Source organism: Nannobrachium achirus (assembly GCF_963921795.1).
Source record: "Nannobrachium achirus genome assembly, chromosome: 22".
Taxonomy (NCBI): Eukaryota; Metazoa; Chordata; class Actinopteri; order Myctophiformes; family Myctophidae; genus Nannobrachium; species Nannobrachium achirus.
In genome coordinates, this window is record NC_137829.1 from 20273079 (window position 1) to 20289505 (window position 16427).

The 16427-nt window shown below is 43.3% G+C and overlaps 1 protein-coding gene across 1 annotated transcript in view; it reads left to right on the forward strand.

Moving 5' to 3' along the window:
• The first annotated feature begins 5354 nt into the window (after positions 1–5354).
• Positions 5355–16427, forward strand: part of LOC308308346 (mitogen-activated protein kinase kinase kinase kinase 4-like) — a 148880-nt gene continuing 137807 nt past the window's right edge. The window contains exons 1-2 of the mRNA XM_080753766.1: positions 5355–5661; positions 5972–6037. Of these exons, the coding sequence (XP_080609892.1) occupies positions 5605–5661; positions 5972–6037 (123 nt within the window). The 5' untranslated portion in view covers positions 5355–5604. The remainder of the gene's footprint in view (positions 5662–5971; positions 6038–16427) is intronic.

The window sequence follows — 16427 nt, forward strand, 5'->3', positions numbered from 1 at the left end:
GACTTTTAAAAAATAGCAGATCTACAAGTTTGCAGCGTGGCACTCGGTGCCGCGCTGTGAGCTTGTATATCTGCTATTTTCTAATAGCCAAAGTAAAGAATAATTAAGGCCCCTCCACCTTCTTAGGCCCTAGTAACTCAGTCCCACTCCCCCCCCCTTGTGACGCCCCTGCTCTAGACTGTCCCAATCCTTTACCTGTGGAAACAGGTTAATGTATGGATTAGACATGCAAGCCGCCACATGTGACATACTGTAGGCTAGAGGAAGAACCGGTTAGGTCCATCTCAACCCAACGATAACAGTTTGGTGTCTGCGCTGTTGTGGGAACGACAAGTCATGGTGTTACACCCACCTCTGACCTCCTACAGTATAACACGTTGAGGAAGGTGTGGTGTCCATGTATGCCCGTGCCTTAATTCATTAAATAGTAGAGAGCCACTTTGTAGTGCTGGCTATTCTTTTCGTATTGTCTCCTATAACACCTGACACAGCTATTACACACACACACACGCAGATACACACACATACACACACGCACACACACACACACACACACACGCACGCACGCACGCGCACGCACGCACGCATACCGCGCGCACGCATGCACGCACGCACGCACACACACACACACACACACACACACACACACACACACACACACACACACACACACACACACTCAAGTGAACTCACTTGACTAGCCTGATGTTGACTAATGTGCTTTTTCAAGATCTGACACACATCAACAATGTTTTAGTCTGTAGGCCTACCTAAGTGTGTGTGTGTGTGTGTGTGTGTGTGTGTGTGTGTGTGTGTGTGTGTGCGTGCGTGCATGCGTTGGGTGCGTGCGCGCGTGCTTGCGTGTGCGCGCGTGCATGTGTGTGTGAGTACATGTGTTTTCATGTGATCCTGACTCAAGCAGATGAGTCAGGATCAGGCAAGTCTGTGATCTCCAGAAGCATGTGTGTGTGCGTGCATGCGTGCGTGCGTGCGTGTGTGTGCGTGTGTGTGCATGCACGTCTCTGTGTTTCTGTTGTGTTTGGACCAGTCCTGAACAAACACAGTATGTTTGTCTTTGATATGCCACAGGTTCCTCATCCCTGCAGCATAGCTCTGTACCAGCGTTGCCAGATTATGTGAGAGAAATAAGCAACCAGGTCTATGAAAACAAGTCCAAAAAAAGCCACTATTAGGCCACATGAGCTCTTTAAACCTACCTGTATGCATTGGATATTTGAAAATAGACGATCTACAGTACAAGCATTCGCTTGTGAGCTTGAAGATAAATATTTGTAATATTATTTGAAACATTTTAACAACACAATTCTTGTAAGGGAGTCCCTGGCGCAAAATATTTGCATATGGGGGGTCCGTGGACAAATACATAGGCCTAGTCTTTGATTTGAAATTTTTTTGAGAACCAAGGAGAAAGCACACCCAAAATAAGCAACTGTACTTTAAAAACAAGCCCAAAAAACCACAACCCTCTTCCAATATTTACAAGCAACTTTACAGAAAAACAAATGCAAAGTCGCTGTGGTCCACTATAATAAGCAGACATGGCAACACTGCTCTGTACCTAGCCAAGGGGGAAGCTGCGTATTTGTCTGTATGCACGTGTGTCTGTGTGTGTTTGCATATGTATGTTATTATACGCACTTGGTTCCGGATATATGTCACTATGTGCGTGTCTGAGTGCCAGTTGCAATATTAGTGTAGCACATTGTCTTTGTGGCCTAGGCTATACCGTAAATGATAGGCCTATGAGTATGAAATGGCTTATAGAATGTCCACAACACTTCATCACTTTGAAAGATATCACAGCTGTTCTCTGAAATATCTGTAAAATAAGATATGGTAAAAGGTCAATGTTGATTTAACTCAGAGAGAGTGCAAATCTATAACCAGATGGACCCATAAGGATACATTTGTGCACTCATGGATTAACTGGATAAATTGTTGAGGATTTTAGTGTGTGTATCCTTTGAGTTCATTTCATGTCATATGATTTCACCAATCATTATGTGCAGACTGGCAAATGCATATGCATATACTCACATAGCCTACTTGCACCTCACAACTCACAAACAAAACCTTGCCATGCTCACCATGTAAATCAGTCATGTGTTTCTGTACAAGCTGATTTTCCCACAAGTCAGTAATGTAGTCTATAACAGTCCTGACCAGACCAAGGCACACTGATCATGTCAATGCTATAGTCAATCTATTTATGTCTGCCAGAGAGAGAGGTGACTTCACAATCTTTCGTTGTCACTCCTCCCATTATGGTTGCGTCTCCCTCGAAAACCACTGGAAAGTGCTCTAAAAACGTCCCGTGGCAGGCCTCTATTAGGGGCCCACATATCCTGAAAACGTTTAAGAATCTCAGCTATAGATAACACATGAAAGCAGGGCACACCCCGCTGAGTGTATACTTTGATGTCTGTGGTGTGTCCCCCCTCTCCCCTTGCCACGAAAAAGGAAAAAGACTCCAGATCTGTAGCACAGCCCAAGCAACATGACTGAGCTAGTTTGCTGTATAGTCACTAGTCATGTTTGTATTTTTGCTGTCAACAATAGAAGAACCAACATCCAAAAGTCTGCACTTTTTGTTGTGTTGAAGTTGAATCCACATTACTGATTCAACGCTAGAACAAGAGTTGCTTTAGCTGGCTTTCCCAGGCATTTCTGGATGAAACAATAGATGATTCATGAATTGAGAATGGGTTCATTTTTCTCTTTGTCATTACAACCATATTTTGACCCCAACTCGTTGCTTGTAGAACGCCCTTATTTGGAAATAATAATAATAACCTGGGGTCATGTTTTGTCAATGTATTGTGATTGTTATGTGATTGTATCATGTCATTGTTTGTGTGTTGAGCCTGAGGACACTCTGGAAGACGAGATGCTGCATCTCAAGTGTTTAATCCTCCAATAAAATTTTCAAATCAAAACCTGGGGCAGCTACGGCAAGGACTATGCTCTGCACTCTTCCGGGTGAGCCACTCAGGTGCTCCATGCGGTGAGCCTATCTTTATGGTTCTCAACGTTCAGTCCGGGGACACAGAAGTACCACTATTCCCTCACACAAACATACCTGTATAAGTAAGTTTAATTTGATAATGGAAGTCAAGGGGCTTGGATCGGGCAGAAACCTTGTTCAAATTTGGATTTGGGTCTCAACCTGAAAAGTGTGGGAACCACTGTAACATAGAAGACTGATTTCATAGATGACAGACAACTCAGAGTGGCCACATGAAGTCAGAGATCCACAAAGGAGCCACGTCGTTCCCATGTGTGGATCCTGACATTCACATGATTCAGTTTTTTCTTTCACATGCTCTCTCTCTCTCTTCTGAGGAGGGATGGACAAGGAGGGTAGGAAAGAGAGGGGTGTGGGGGGGGGGGGGGGGGGGAAGAATCAAGGAGAATGGCAGGGGAAATTACAGTAATAGTAGTGAGGGTAGTAACTAACCTAGCTGCAGCTATACTATCATCCACCCATGTTAAAACAAGGATACTGCAGTTAGTTAGCTAGATGCATTAGTATCTAGGCTGTTTATACCAGGCTAAGCGGTAACAGTAGTAGTAACATACCAGTAATGGTAGTGGTGGTAGTAATAGTATAGCTGTAGTAGTAGTACTAGTAGTTTACTATTAGTCGGGGGCCTTAGGGAGATAGAATGGTAATTTTGTACTAATCAGTCTAAAAGCGCCAAATTTTGCACAGATGTAGCCCAGGGCATGCTCTAATGATTTAGCTAGAGCGCCCGAGTCGGCGACCTTCGGGGTCGCCACAGCGGCCAAATCAAGTTGGGCTCCCATCGACTTTTTAGGAGGAAAATACCCAGAAAAACTTTTTTTTTCTGGGTAGCCTATTTAAGTAGGATGTGAGGGGTCTAACTAGGGGTTTGTCATGATGCTGAATCCATTGCAAGCATTTGTTTTGCACAAAAAAAACATTCCTTGGGCTATAAATGGCCCCAGAAAACGATGGTTTAGTGATGAAATTAGGGTACCAGGGGTCTCCATATATGGGTAACTGGTCCAATATACATCCCTGGCCAGTTAAGAGCGAGGTTGCATGTCGCCTTGAGCGTCTTACTAGCAGTAGTAGTATTAATAATGATAGTGGTAGTAGTAGTAGTAGTGTCTAGAAGCAATCAAATTGTGTTCACAGTGTAATGTTTATTCTTTAGCATCCTCAATGTGTCTATTGTTCAGTGGCTCATTGTAGGCACTCAACAAACTCAATACAACCACTGCATTTCCTTTTTTGTGAATGGCTGACAAACTGTCATTGTTAAGACTCTGATAAGAACCAACTGACCCCAAAGCCTTATCACACACTCACTCCCAGCAAGAAGAGAGAGAGAGAGAGAGAGAGAGAGAGAGAGAGAGAGAGAGAGAGAGAGAGAGAGAGAGGTGGAGAATGATAATGACAGGTTTATGTATTTCCCCCGCAATAAAGTATAGTTAAACATTAAATAGTATTATTCTCTGTCAGCGATTGGTGGAGGCTAATGCAACTTTATTGATACTCCAGGAGTGAATGGGTAAATGGCAGCTGTGTGTAACTACAATATAATTTTGTACAGTAAAGTGTACTGTAGCATGCAGTATACAGAACCAACATTGAAAGCGCTTGGATAACTGCCACAGTGCCACGCCCATTCCATAGGTTCAAATACAATCTTTTCAAATGAAGACAAAAATGATGTTCACCGTGAAATAAAATTACAGCTGAAGTGAACGCATGATGTAAGCTTGGTAATGCATTGCAATTGTATTTTGTTCTCATTTCAACTGATGGAGATAGCCTCAGGGAGCCTTTCTTCAGTTCATTGCAGTCAATCCATTCCCCTGCAGTCTCTCTCTCCCTTCAGAGAGAGAGAGAGAGAGAGAGAGAGAGAGAGAGAGAGAGAGAGAGAGAGAGAGAGAGAGAGAGAGAGAGCGCGCCAGGGAGGGGGGAGGATACACTGTAACATCACGGGTCCCTTTGGTTCCATGTGTATTGTGTACACTGTCAAACTCAGAGATAAATTAACACTCAGGATTTCACAGTGGAGAGAGAGAAAGAGAGAGAGAGAGAGAGAGAGAGAGAGAGAGAGAGAGAGAGAGAGAGAGAGAGAGAGAGAGAGAGAGAGAGTTAGGGAGGGGGGGGGGAGAGAGCAAGAGGGAGAGAGGGAGAGAGAGAAGTAGAGATAGGGAGAGACTCGAGGAGGGAGAGAGAGAGGGGGAGATAGAGAGAGAGAAAGAGGGAGGGCGAGAGAGAGAGAGAGAGAGAGAGAGAGAGAGAGAGAGAGAGAGAGGCAGGGCTGTGGCAGCAGCAGCAGCAGTTCTATCAGCCAGCAGCAGCAGCAGCTCAGTGTCGGTAGTATGGAGGAGTAGCAGCCCAGACCCACCCGGGTTTACAGCAACGTTGTGCGGACTGGAGTACAAAGAAAACCGCGCCTTTGGATGAAATTATCTCCAGCAGGAATCTAATTGACCTCTCAACGATGAGATTGTGCATGGTTGCGAGCACACGTTCAGCTTGAGAGGAGAGGAGGATCAAAGCCTAAGCGACACGGCGAATTCTATTTATTATTATTGGGAAAAATGGCGAACGACTCTCCGGCTAAAAGTCTGGTGGACATAGACCTCGCATCGTTGCGGGTGAGTGGTGTGTTTATAGAGCAACGCTGTCGTTTCATTTCATTTGATGGATCATGTGTACAGTATGTTGCACACAAACGAGCCAAGAAAAACAGTGTCGTTATGGCCATTATTGTTGACATAATCCCACGGTGTTTTCTTTGTCTATCTATGCACTGGCATGTGATGGGAGATGCATGGGGCGCAACCGCCTCAATCTGACTTCCACAATCAATATGATTATGATTGTTTTAGGTATTAACACAATAGCCAAACGCTCGTGTTTGTCAACCGTTGGGTTTGACCCATGTGTCACTTTTCATTTATTCAGGATCCCGCTGGGATTTTCGAACTGGTGGAAGTGGTCGGCAATGGCACCTATGGACAAGTCTACAAGGTTGGTCTCAGCGTTCATTCTATTCCCTCTGTCTGTTGGTGTGTCTCAAACAGTGGGTCGCGACCCGTATGTGGGTCACGGACACATTTTTTTGGGTCCCTTATTTTTATTTTATTTTTCCTACGTTATAATATAAAATAATCATGAATAAAAATAAAACGCAATGATTTTTCTAATAATTTCATTGCTAAATAAAAGAAAAATATGATGTTTAAGAAGTAGATCTGCTGTTTTCACTAGTTTGAGTGCCAGGCAAAGGTCTAATTTCTTTTTTGGGATCTTGAGCTAAAAAGTTAGGGAACCACTGTATAATATGCAATCTGGCCTGGCTAGCCATCGTCAAAGCAAAGGGAAAAACAACCACGATGAAGCAACGATGATGATAGCCTTCATCCATTCTCCACTCTTGGACTGGATTACAGTATATCTCATTGCTTTTTTGCTTTGTGCATTGTCCAATTTGATTGGCATTTGTTAACCTTCCTTTATTTTACAAGCTCACCCTGCAATTCAAATGTCAGTATCTTTACAATACATAGGCTATTATTTCTTAGTTCTTACATGGAGAGATCATCACATTTTACAAGCGCCTGATAATCGTTACCCATGCTGACCGACTTTTGTTGGCTACAATGCTACCACTAGCCTAGTACATGCGCCATTGATTGAGTGCATGGGTGGTGTTTCATTATATTGTTTATCATTATTAGGCCTTTTAAAGGACCATCCGAGAGCAGGTGAAAATGTTCGTGTGTCTGCGCGTTTTAATTGAGACGTTAATGTATGCATGTACATGATGCTGGCTAGTATCTAAATGACTCTGGCAATGACATCATTCTGGTGTTTAACCGTTCAGTCAGTGCCACACGCCCAATGTGGAGGGGCTGGCACAGCTGTCTATGTGGGGCAAATGCACACAGCCTACAGTAGGCCCAAATAAATGTGCCAGTAATGCCATGTATTTGTCCTGTTGTCTGTATGCATTTTTTCCTCTATATTATGTTTAGATTGTGTAGTGTTGTCTTGTCTTGACCGTGAATTGATTGATTGAAGAATGTATTAGAAGGTTGCATAGGGAAAAGTACAGTTTCGTTCGTCACACAAATCACTTGTACAAGGTCAACTTAAAGGAGATCCTTGTAAGCTTTTCGGCTTATTTACACTGGAAACACTTTGTAGGCCTATCTCATATAACATTGAAAGACAGATGGATAGAACACAGTAATTTACATAAGATATCCTCATTAAAGTTATATAAGAAGCATACAGTGTGTATAATACAGCCTTATAGAAATCATGTGGTTGACTGTGTGTCTCTGTAGCCCAGATTTCATCTCCTTTCCACCGGCTGTAGCCTAGCCTACATCACATCCTGTTGTGGGAGTCTTGAGTTCCCATAGCCCAGCTGGCCGGGGCTGTGATTTGCCTGCTGGTTGTCGGGCAACAAACCAGTGATTTTGGCTTACTCCTTTTGCTACTATGACTATATAAACATGGGTTACACAAATGCATCTAATTAGTAAATATATCAGATATTATGTGATTTTGAAACTCATTCTTAAGGTGAAACTAGTTGCAGTTACAGTTAATGGTGGAGTTGAGGCAACAACTTCAGTCTCTCAGACATTGCGTTGTTTTGTTTTTAAATACTCTCATTGCAGCTGCTGTCCCTCTATTGCAGTTCATACACTGATTGATGGGGATTGTATTGCCGTCAGTGATTTATGTAATTATAAAACTATTAGGTTATTTAGTTAAAAGTGAGCCGTTGCCGTGACAACCAATTACAATTGACCATCTCCCTGGGATATGGGATCCCTACTCTGCTGTTGCCTGGTAGAAATTGGAGGCAAGGAGGTGTGTTCATGTAGATGTGTCCAGACTTGTCCTGAGCAGGAGTTCAGATGTCACTCTAGCTAGTTGTTATGGCTGAAATGATGGCGGACACAATTCATGCCATGTCATTCGCTAACTGTCCTACATATTGGTAGATCTCAAACGTATTCGTTTTGAAGGACTCCCAAATGATTATATTTTGCTGTGGACCCCCATCTGAGAATGTTTTGTGCCAGGAACCCCCAGAAGAGAGGATTTGTTAGAAAATAGCAGAGGTACAAGTGAGTGTAGATCTGCTATTTATGAATAGCCAACATATAAATGGATAAAGTGGTTATCAAAATGGTCACAAAATAATTGTGATGCTACATCAACTATTGTTTGCTCGGGACCCCCTGGAACCCCCTTAAACCCCCCAGGACCCCTGGGGGTCCCTGGACTGTAGATTAATTCTAATATGAATGAATGAAGATTTAATTATTAATATTGAATCAGACCAATTGTGGGCACTGGGCTAACCTGCTGACACTGGTGAATGTTAACCACTATGTCTAAACCTAACCCAAACCCTGACCCTAACCTCAGTGGGGCTGAGGGAACATAGGGTCGAGGGAACATAGCCATGATACCGAAGTGGACTAGGAGTGATGTGTGTGGTTGTTGATTGGGAATGGATTGATGTTACACCTGCGATGACCCCGGGAGCAACACCATTTGACAAATTACTCTGTTCCTCTGTTCCCATGGCTTTAAAAAGGAGTTTTCTGTGGCTCGGGGCAAAGATAAGAGCCACATGAAAAGGTTTCATTAAGAGGAGGAACAAGTGGCTATGGAAATGTTCATATGCTCGGGAACACAAATTAACCTTGACATTTTGAGTCTAGCTCCTCAGGATTTGGTGAATCATCTCACTGGTGATGGGACGATAAGCGATATTATCGGTTATCGTGATAAAAAACTCACAATAATTGTATTAAATCGTAGATTTAATTTATCGTGATATCGTCCTCCGTCATTCACTGGGATCAATTCACTTTTTATTTGCCGAGCTGCATATCCGATACCATAAACCCTCTATAATTGGTAAAAGGTTCATACTTGATAAAGTGTTTTTTTTTTTCACTCTCTATTAAATATCTTTGCCAAAAAATAGCCAGCACGTTGTGAGCTTGTAGATCTGCTATTGTAGATCTTGTAGATCTGCTATTTTTGACAAATGTTCCGCCCCAGGATAATGGATTTTGATTATCACGATAATATCGTAAATCGCGATTTCTTTTGTCATAATAATCGTGATATGAAATTTCATATCGTCCCATCCCTACATCTCACATGCCCCAACTTTGGTACAGAAGGAACAAGTCTCTCGCTCTCTCTCTCGCGGACATTTAGGTTTGCACACTCATGTACATTTGATCCTCAGCTTTTCCTCATTGGTTGGGGTTCCCTTCAAATAGCGAATAGCTCCAGAGTGTGACTAACAAGGGCTGCTGCAGCTGTGAGCTCCAACAACTGCAGCTGTTGGGATGGAAAAAGAGGGGAGGAGTGGGTGAGGGAGAGATGGGGTGAGGCAGACTGAGAGAAAGGCTCGCCTCTAACCCCTCCCATTCACAAAGGTGTTTTTGTTTTAGTGGCTTGAAAGCCCAGCGGGAACGTCCCTCTCACTGTAAGGGTCTTAAAACATACAGCCTGAACCGCAAATCCCAAAGTCAGCATGTACAGTGGGAATCCCCACTACAAATTCTCAGCGGAAATTGTTTAACTCGATTAAGAATTGCTGAGGGGGATTTAATCAACTTCTCCACTTGATTCTACAACTGTCATTGTCAAATACATTCTTTTTCTAAATGAAACAAAATGTTCATTGTGGTATTCGTGGCTTGCTTATTGTACAGAGGTGCTGTGCTGTAGCTGTAGTGGAGGGGGGCGAGGGAAGGCATTGTTAGATGTGAGGAAGTCACAGAATTGCAGAAGTCATTAATGTAGAAGTTGGTGGCTTGGCATTGCTCCCCAGGTTACAGACCACAGACTTGTTCCTCTATCTTTTTTCAATCAGGGACCAGCATCTCTGGTAACGTTATCATTACCAGGCAATGAGGGACCAGTATTCCTGGTGATGCCAGTGTCTCTACTTCAATCCCAAAGAGGATTTAGACTAGCAGTTGTACCAGGTAGTCTCAGCATTTAGAACAGCAGTTGTACTATAGTCGTAATGTACAGGGTTTTTCTTTGGAAGCGGTGATGCCAGTGGTGAGCACACCTCATGGCGTGCTCTGCTTGCGCAGAAGTAGGCCATACTTGTGCGCAAGACGCAAGTTGGCACCTCGACAGAGTGCATTTCTAGTTTCTCGCTGCAAAGAGTTGGGCCCATGTGGAACACAAAGGTACAGGCCGTCCGCGTACTGCAGGAATGTCTTTGCAGTGCTGGCGTCTTCTTAGCTAATTAATGACATGCCGTTTCCATCATCCCAACAGTGAGTTAAAACCAGCTATAAATTAGCCTAATCCCTGATGCCTCAAATCAATGGTTTACTGTACATCATTAACATTTAAAAAAAGAGAAACACGCTTTATAATAGGTTTATAATAGCCCTACACAGTAAAATCCTCAAAGTTAATTCATCCATTTGTACACAAGGAACCAAATGTACACATTTGAGAGAATTTTATAGTACATGTAAATATATCAGCAGCAAAAATCTTTTACTTGCTAGCTTGTCTAACATCTGTCGTAAAAAGCAAACAATAAACGTCTACTTTGTGGACAAAGTATACATTTGTCTTTGTTCTCTTTGTTTCCTTACTGGGGTTATGATTGGGAAGATGAGAGTTCTTCAATAGGGACTTTAAGCCACGCCGGTTTTCAGTACGGCTCCGCTAGGCGGAAGTACAGCTACTATGACGCAATCACCGTATCAGTCAAAATTGCTAAGCAAACAGCCGTCGGCGACGGGTTCCACTTCCCACCCCTTTGACTGAAATCTTTGGTTCCCATGGTGACGTGTCTATGTCTATGCAGAAGACGTTGTAGACGCTAGGTGGAAAGGTAGCTTCTGCCGGTGTAGGATGGGCTGCGACGGCAAGCAGGTCTATCTATCGAGCACTGATCCATTTCCGGTTAAAGTTAAAGTCCCTATTTTGAAGAGAAAAAATAGGGACTTTTATAGGAATTACTTTTCTGCATTCACCCAGCAGATGGCCTGCTCAGATAAGCGCTTGGTGGGGAGCTGTTAGGATCAAGTGTTGTCTTGCTCTGGGAAACTTGGACACTTTGATGGGCCAGCCGAGGGTTGAACCTGTGACCACCACTCGGCTATGGCTGCCCGTATGAATTGCTTTTTCTACCGATTTACACGACTGTTGGCTATGTGAGCTCAGAGGGGGAGCTGTTAGGGGTTAAGTGTCTTGCTCAGGGACACCTTTTGACTGGGTCACGGCAAACGGGCAAGCCTTGTGATTCGCAGACGGCTTCTCTACCCACTCTGCTACTGCCGCCCATGAATCATGAAGCTTGTCTGTTTTTGGTGACGGCGACTTCTACACCCAAAAACAGCTTAAGAACACAGTATTTCCTTACAGGTCCATTTGTATGTACACAGTTAAATTAACACTCAGGATGTTTCAGCGTATCCTTTATATCCATCCTAGTTCTATGATGCGTGAAAGGCTCTGTCTTACATGGCATTTTAATGTGTTTTTAACCTTGTTTTAAGGCCTAATTTTAACAGCTTCAGACTGTGGATGATTCATCCATTTATTTTAATCCAGCCTTTGATCACCGCCATCAATGCCACAATCACTGGTGCTTCCCGACTACTGCTGATGACTACAGACGTTGCTTGATCTACACCGGACTTTCGCACTGGGCTCCACTTGGAGCCCCTGTGTGTAAGTATTGTTCTGTGCAATAGAATACCATACCATCTATACCTGATCAAACAATTTCTACACCAGATCACAGCAGTGGGCACCGTAATGGTGCCCATGTTTGTACGTACTGCTCTACACACTTCAGCTAACGTTAGCCATTGATAACAACAACAACAACTTCCTAGCCTAGTGCTGTGTACTGGCAATTATTTTCTTTTCCATAGGATGGCATCATCGACTCCACTCACCCCAGGGTCCGAGCTCTCCAACCTGAGGTCCCAGCTACACACCATTGAAGAGCTCCTGGCAGATATCCTCCAAAGAAAATCTTCGGTCCTCTCCCAGCTGAATGAACTGGAGACGGGCAAACTCCGCAGGTCAAAGAAGACTATTCATGGTGGTGCGTCCAACTCTCCCTCCTGGTCAACGGTTGTGAAGAAGGGGAGAACATTTTCTCTCCCGTTGTTTTCCCCTGTCCCTCTTTACAACTGCTTCTCTCCGCTGGCCATTGCAGAGAAAGCTGTTAGCAGGGAGCTAACGCTAGCTAGCGAGCTAACGCTAGCTAGCGACATGCTAACGGTAGCGTCTGGGGTTGCCATGGACACCCATCCACGTGTTGCCACAGACCAACAGCTCCGCTCAACTCCCATATCCACTCGGAAGCGTAGCTGTACCACACTGACCCCCAAAAAAGACCATAAACGCCTCCGACTTCGTTCTCCCCCACTTTCTCCATCTCCTCTTGTCGCCAACCTGTCCGAGTCCGAGCGTGCTTCACCTCCGCCGTCCAGCGGAGAAGGGGTAATGGACACAGCTGACCCTAATCATGACGTCATCACTCCGGCAGAGACAGTATCTGCCCCCCCTCCTCCACCACCCACACCGGTCAGTGAAGCCACTCCTACTACTAATGCAATAGACACCACTGCAGCCAACGTTGGAACTGAAAACCCACTTAAAATATTACTCCCAAAATACATCCTCGTTGGTGATAGTATAGTAAGACACGTAGCCATCCCAGATTGCATAACATATTCCTTCTCTGGTGCAAAAATCAAGGACTTGATCACACACCTCCCAGACATTGTCCAACGTCACCAGTCTGCCCATACTGTAATTGTGCATGTGGGAGTCAATGATATTAAATCTAGGCCTACCCAATCAGCCGATTTGAGCAAGGACTATGAGACTCTAGCCAATGTAATTGAAAGACTTAAAAAACGATGCATGTTCTCAGGTCTGATCCCAACCCTGCATAAATCATCTGAATTATTCAGTCGCATACACAGTGCTGACAACTGGATCCGGAATTTCTGTGTTGCCTGTGGGTATGGTTACATCGATAATTTCGATTCGGTTTGGAAGATCCCTAAGCTATTTCATGACAAGATCCACCTAAATTATAACGGAAAAAAAGTATTTGCCACCAACATCATCCGTCAGCTGTCGGTCACTACGTGACGCCAGTCACTAATTTCCAATAACCCTCCTCCACCTTGTCATTCTCATTCCCTACAACCACTATTACCCATGGCCCATAATTATGTCATACCCACCCATATTCCAGTACTTATCAGTGAAAGGCGCTGTATACGCGTTCACCCTGTACATACAGTCAATTTCAATAACTTAGTCAGACCTATTATTCAGCACAACCCACCGCCCCCTATTTCACCTGCTACCACCCCAGTTCTAATGTCTCTTTTAAATGTCAGGGCCTTGACAGAGAAATCTTTTTTATGTCAAGACCTCATTATGTCCAACAACCTGGACTTCTTTTTTATTACGGAGACATGGTTAAAGGATGGCCACATGGCCCCTCTTACAGAGGCCTTGCCACCAGGCTATGCCTATTTTAGTCAGCCTAGAGTGGACTCCCGCCGTGGTGGTGGTCTTGCTGCTATTTTTAGAGATAATTTTAAATGCTCATTGAAATCCTTTGGTAGTTTCTCTTCCTTTGAAATTCTTAGTTTTTTAGTGAATAGCAAGTCACTCCCCCTTTTAGTTATTTTAATCTATAGGCCCCCAAAAAGCACTGGCTTTCTTGATCAATTCTCTGACCTATTGTCGCTCATTATGCCAAAGTATGATAGAATAATTTGTATTGGTGACTATAATTTACATGTCTGTTGTCCTTCCAAATCTGTGGAAGCAGCTGACTTCATTACACTTTATCAGTCATTCAATCTGGTTCAATCCGTTAACGTTTCTACTCACAAGAAGGGCCACACACTCGATTTGATTCTATCATTTGGTTTCACAGTAGACAATGTAAATGTCACAGACTTTTCTCTATCTGACCACAAAACTGTGTCTTTTCAGACCCTGCTTCCACATCCTGTTCCCAAGCCCCCTGTATCCTCCCGCTCTCGTGTTTTTAATGTTAATTCTGCCTCTCGCTTCCAAAACGCCTTCAGAGCTGTCCCACCTTACATCGCAGATCAGTTTCAAGACTCTGTGGATGAGCTAGTGAATCATTTTAACAGTAACAGTATACTTATTTTGGACAAAATTGCACCTTTCAAATCTAAACTACAAAAACCAAATGCCCTGCACTGGCTAAATGACCACACAAGTGAAATTAAAAGACAATGTCGTAGGGCCGAACGTAAATGGAAAAAGGATAAGCTACTCACATCCCACAACATTCTTAAGCAAACCATGGTTACATATCAGACTGCAGTCAGAGACGCAAGAAATGCATATTTCTCCCGCTTAATAAGTTCACAAGGTCATAATCCCAGAATACTTTTTCAGACGATAGATTCTGCAATTAGTCCACCCCCCAGTCAACCTCTTGATGCAACCCCGGAAAGGTGTGAAGAGTTCCTCATCCATTTTACAAGTAAGATTTTAACTATTAGACAACAGATTACCCCTGAGCTCAGAGAACTTGCGGTTTGCCCTGCTGTCCCTGTTTTACTCACCCAATTTGAACAGGTTTCTCTGTCAACCATGGAGGATATTATATCCCACATGAAATCCTCTACCTGCACCCTGGATCCTATCCCAACTAGATTTTTTAAAGAGATTTTACATATAATTGGACCTAATATTTTAACTATTATCAATTGCTCTCTGTCCACTGGTCTGTTCCCTTCCAGTCTTAAAGCTGCTCTAATCAAACCCCTCCTCAAGAAGCCAACTTTGGACCCCTCAGTTTTAGATAATTTTAGGCCAATCTCTAACTTGTCATTTTTATCCAAAATTTTAGAAAAGATTGTGTCCAATCAGTTGATTTCTTTTATGAATTTTAATAATGTATTTGAGGATTTTCAATCTGGCTTCCGTGCCTGTCACAGCACGGAAACAACTCTTTTAAAGGTCACAAATGACCTTCTTCGTGCTGCTGACGATGGAGACTGTTCGATTTTATTACTTTTAGATCTTAGCTCTGCGTTTGACACCGTGGATCACTCTATTTTAATTGACCGCCTGAAAAATTGGGTTGGCATCGGGGATACAGCTCTCGGCTGGTTGCGCTCCTACCTCACCGATAGGAGTTTTTCGGTGGTGATTGGGGAGGCAAAATCCTCTCAGGTCCCCCTGACCTCTGGTGTCCCCCAAGGCTCCATTTTGGGCCCGTTACTTTTTTCCTTATATATGCTCCCACTTGGCCATATCATCCGTAAACACAAGATTAATTTTCATTTCTACGCAGATGACTCACAGCTGTACATCCCCCTCAAACCTGGCAGCACAGACAATATAACCCAAATACTTACCTGTCTCTCTGACATCAAGTGCTGGATGTCCCAGAACTTCCTCCAGCTCAATGAGGCAAAAACCGAAATCCTCCTCTTTGGCCCCCCACATTCCACCCCCTTTTTTCAGTCACAGCTTGGCAATTTGTCACAAAATGTTAAAAGTGCTGGCCGTAACTTAGGCGTTATGTTTGACTCTAATTTATCTTTTAATGTTCAAGTGACCAAGGTAGTACAATCATGTTTTTTCCAGCTTAGAAATATTGCAAAAATTAAATCTTTTCTCTCATATTCAGACCTGGAGAAGGTCATTCATGCTTTCATTTCATCACGCATAGATTATTGTAACTCCCTGTATTCTGGTCTCAGCAAAAAAACAATCTCCCGTCTTCAACTAGTGCAAAATTCCGCAGCCAGATTATTGACCAACACCAGAAGACGTGACCACATTACACCTGTCCTTGCCTCCCTTCACTGGCTGCCTGTAAGTTTTAGAATAGATTTTAAGATTTTATTGATTACTTTTAAAGCACTACATGGCCTAGCCCCCAGCTATATTGTTGATATGCTGGAGGACTATAACCCAGGGCGCAGCCTCAGGTCCTCAAACAAGGCTCTACTAAAAGTCCCAGAAACAAATCTTGTCACCATGGGTGACCGTGCTTTCTCGGTCCGGGCACCCAGGCTCTGGAATGCCCTGCCTGAGGCTCTAAGATTAGTTACGACACTGTATTCTTTTAAGACACAACTGAAAACTCACCTGTACACCAAGGCTTTTAATTAGCCTTTTATGTATTATGTTCTATTTTCTTTTATTATTTTATTTTACTTATTTTGTTTAGTTGTTTATCTTTTAAATGCTACTGTTTACTGTTGTCTTATCTCATTGAATTTTATTGCACTGTATTTTATTCTGCCATTGGAAAGCACTTTGTAACCTTGTTTTGAAAAGTGCTCTATAAATAAAGTTTATTATTATT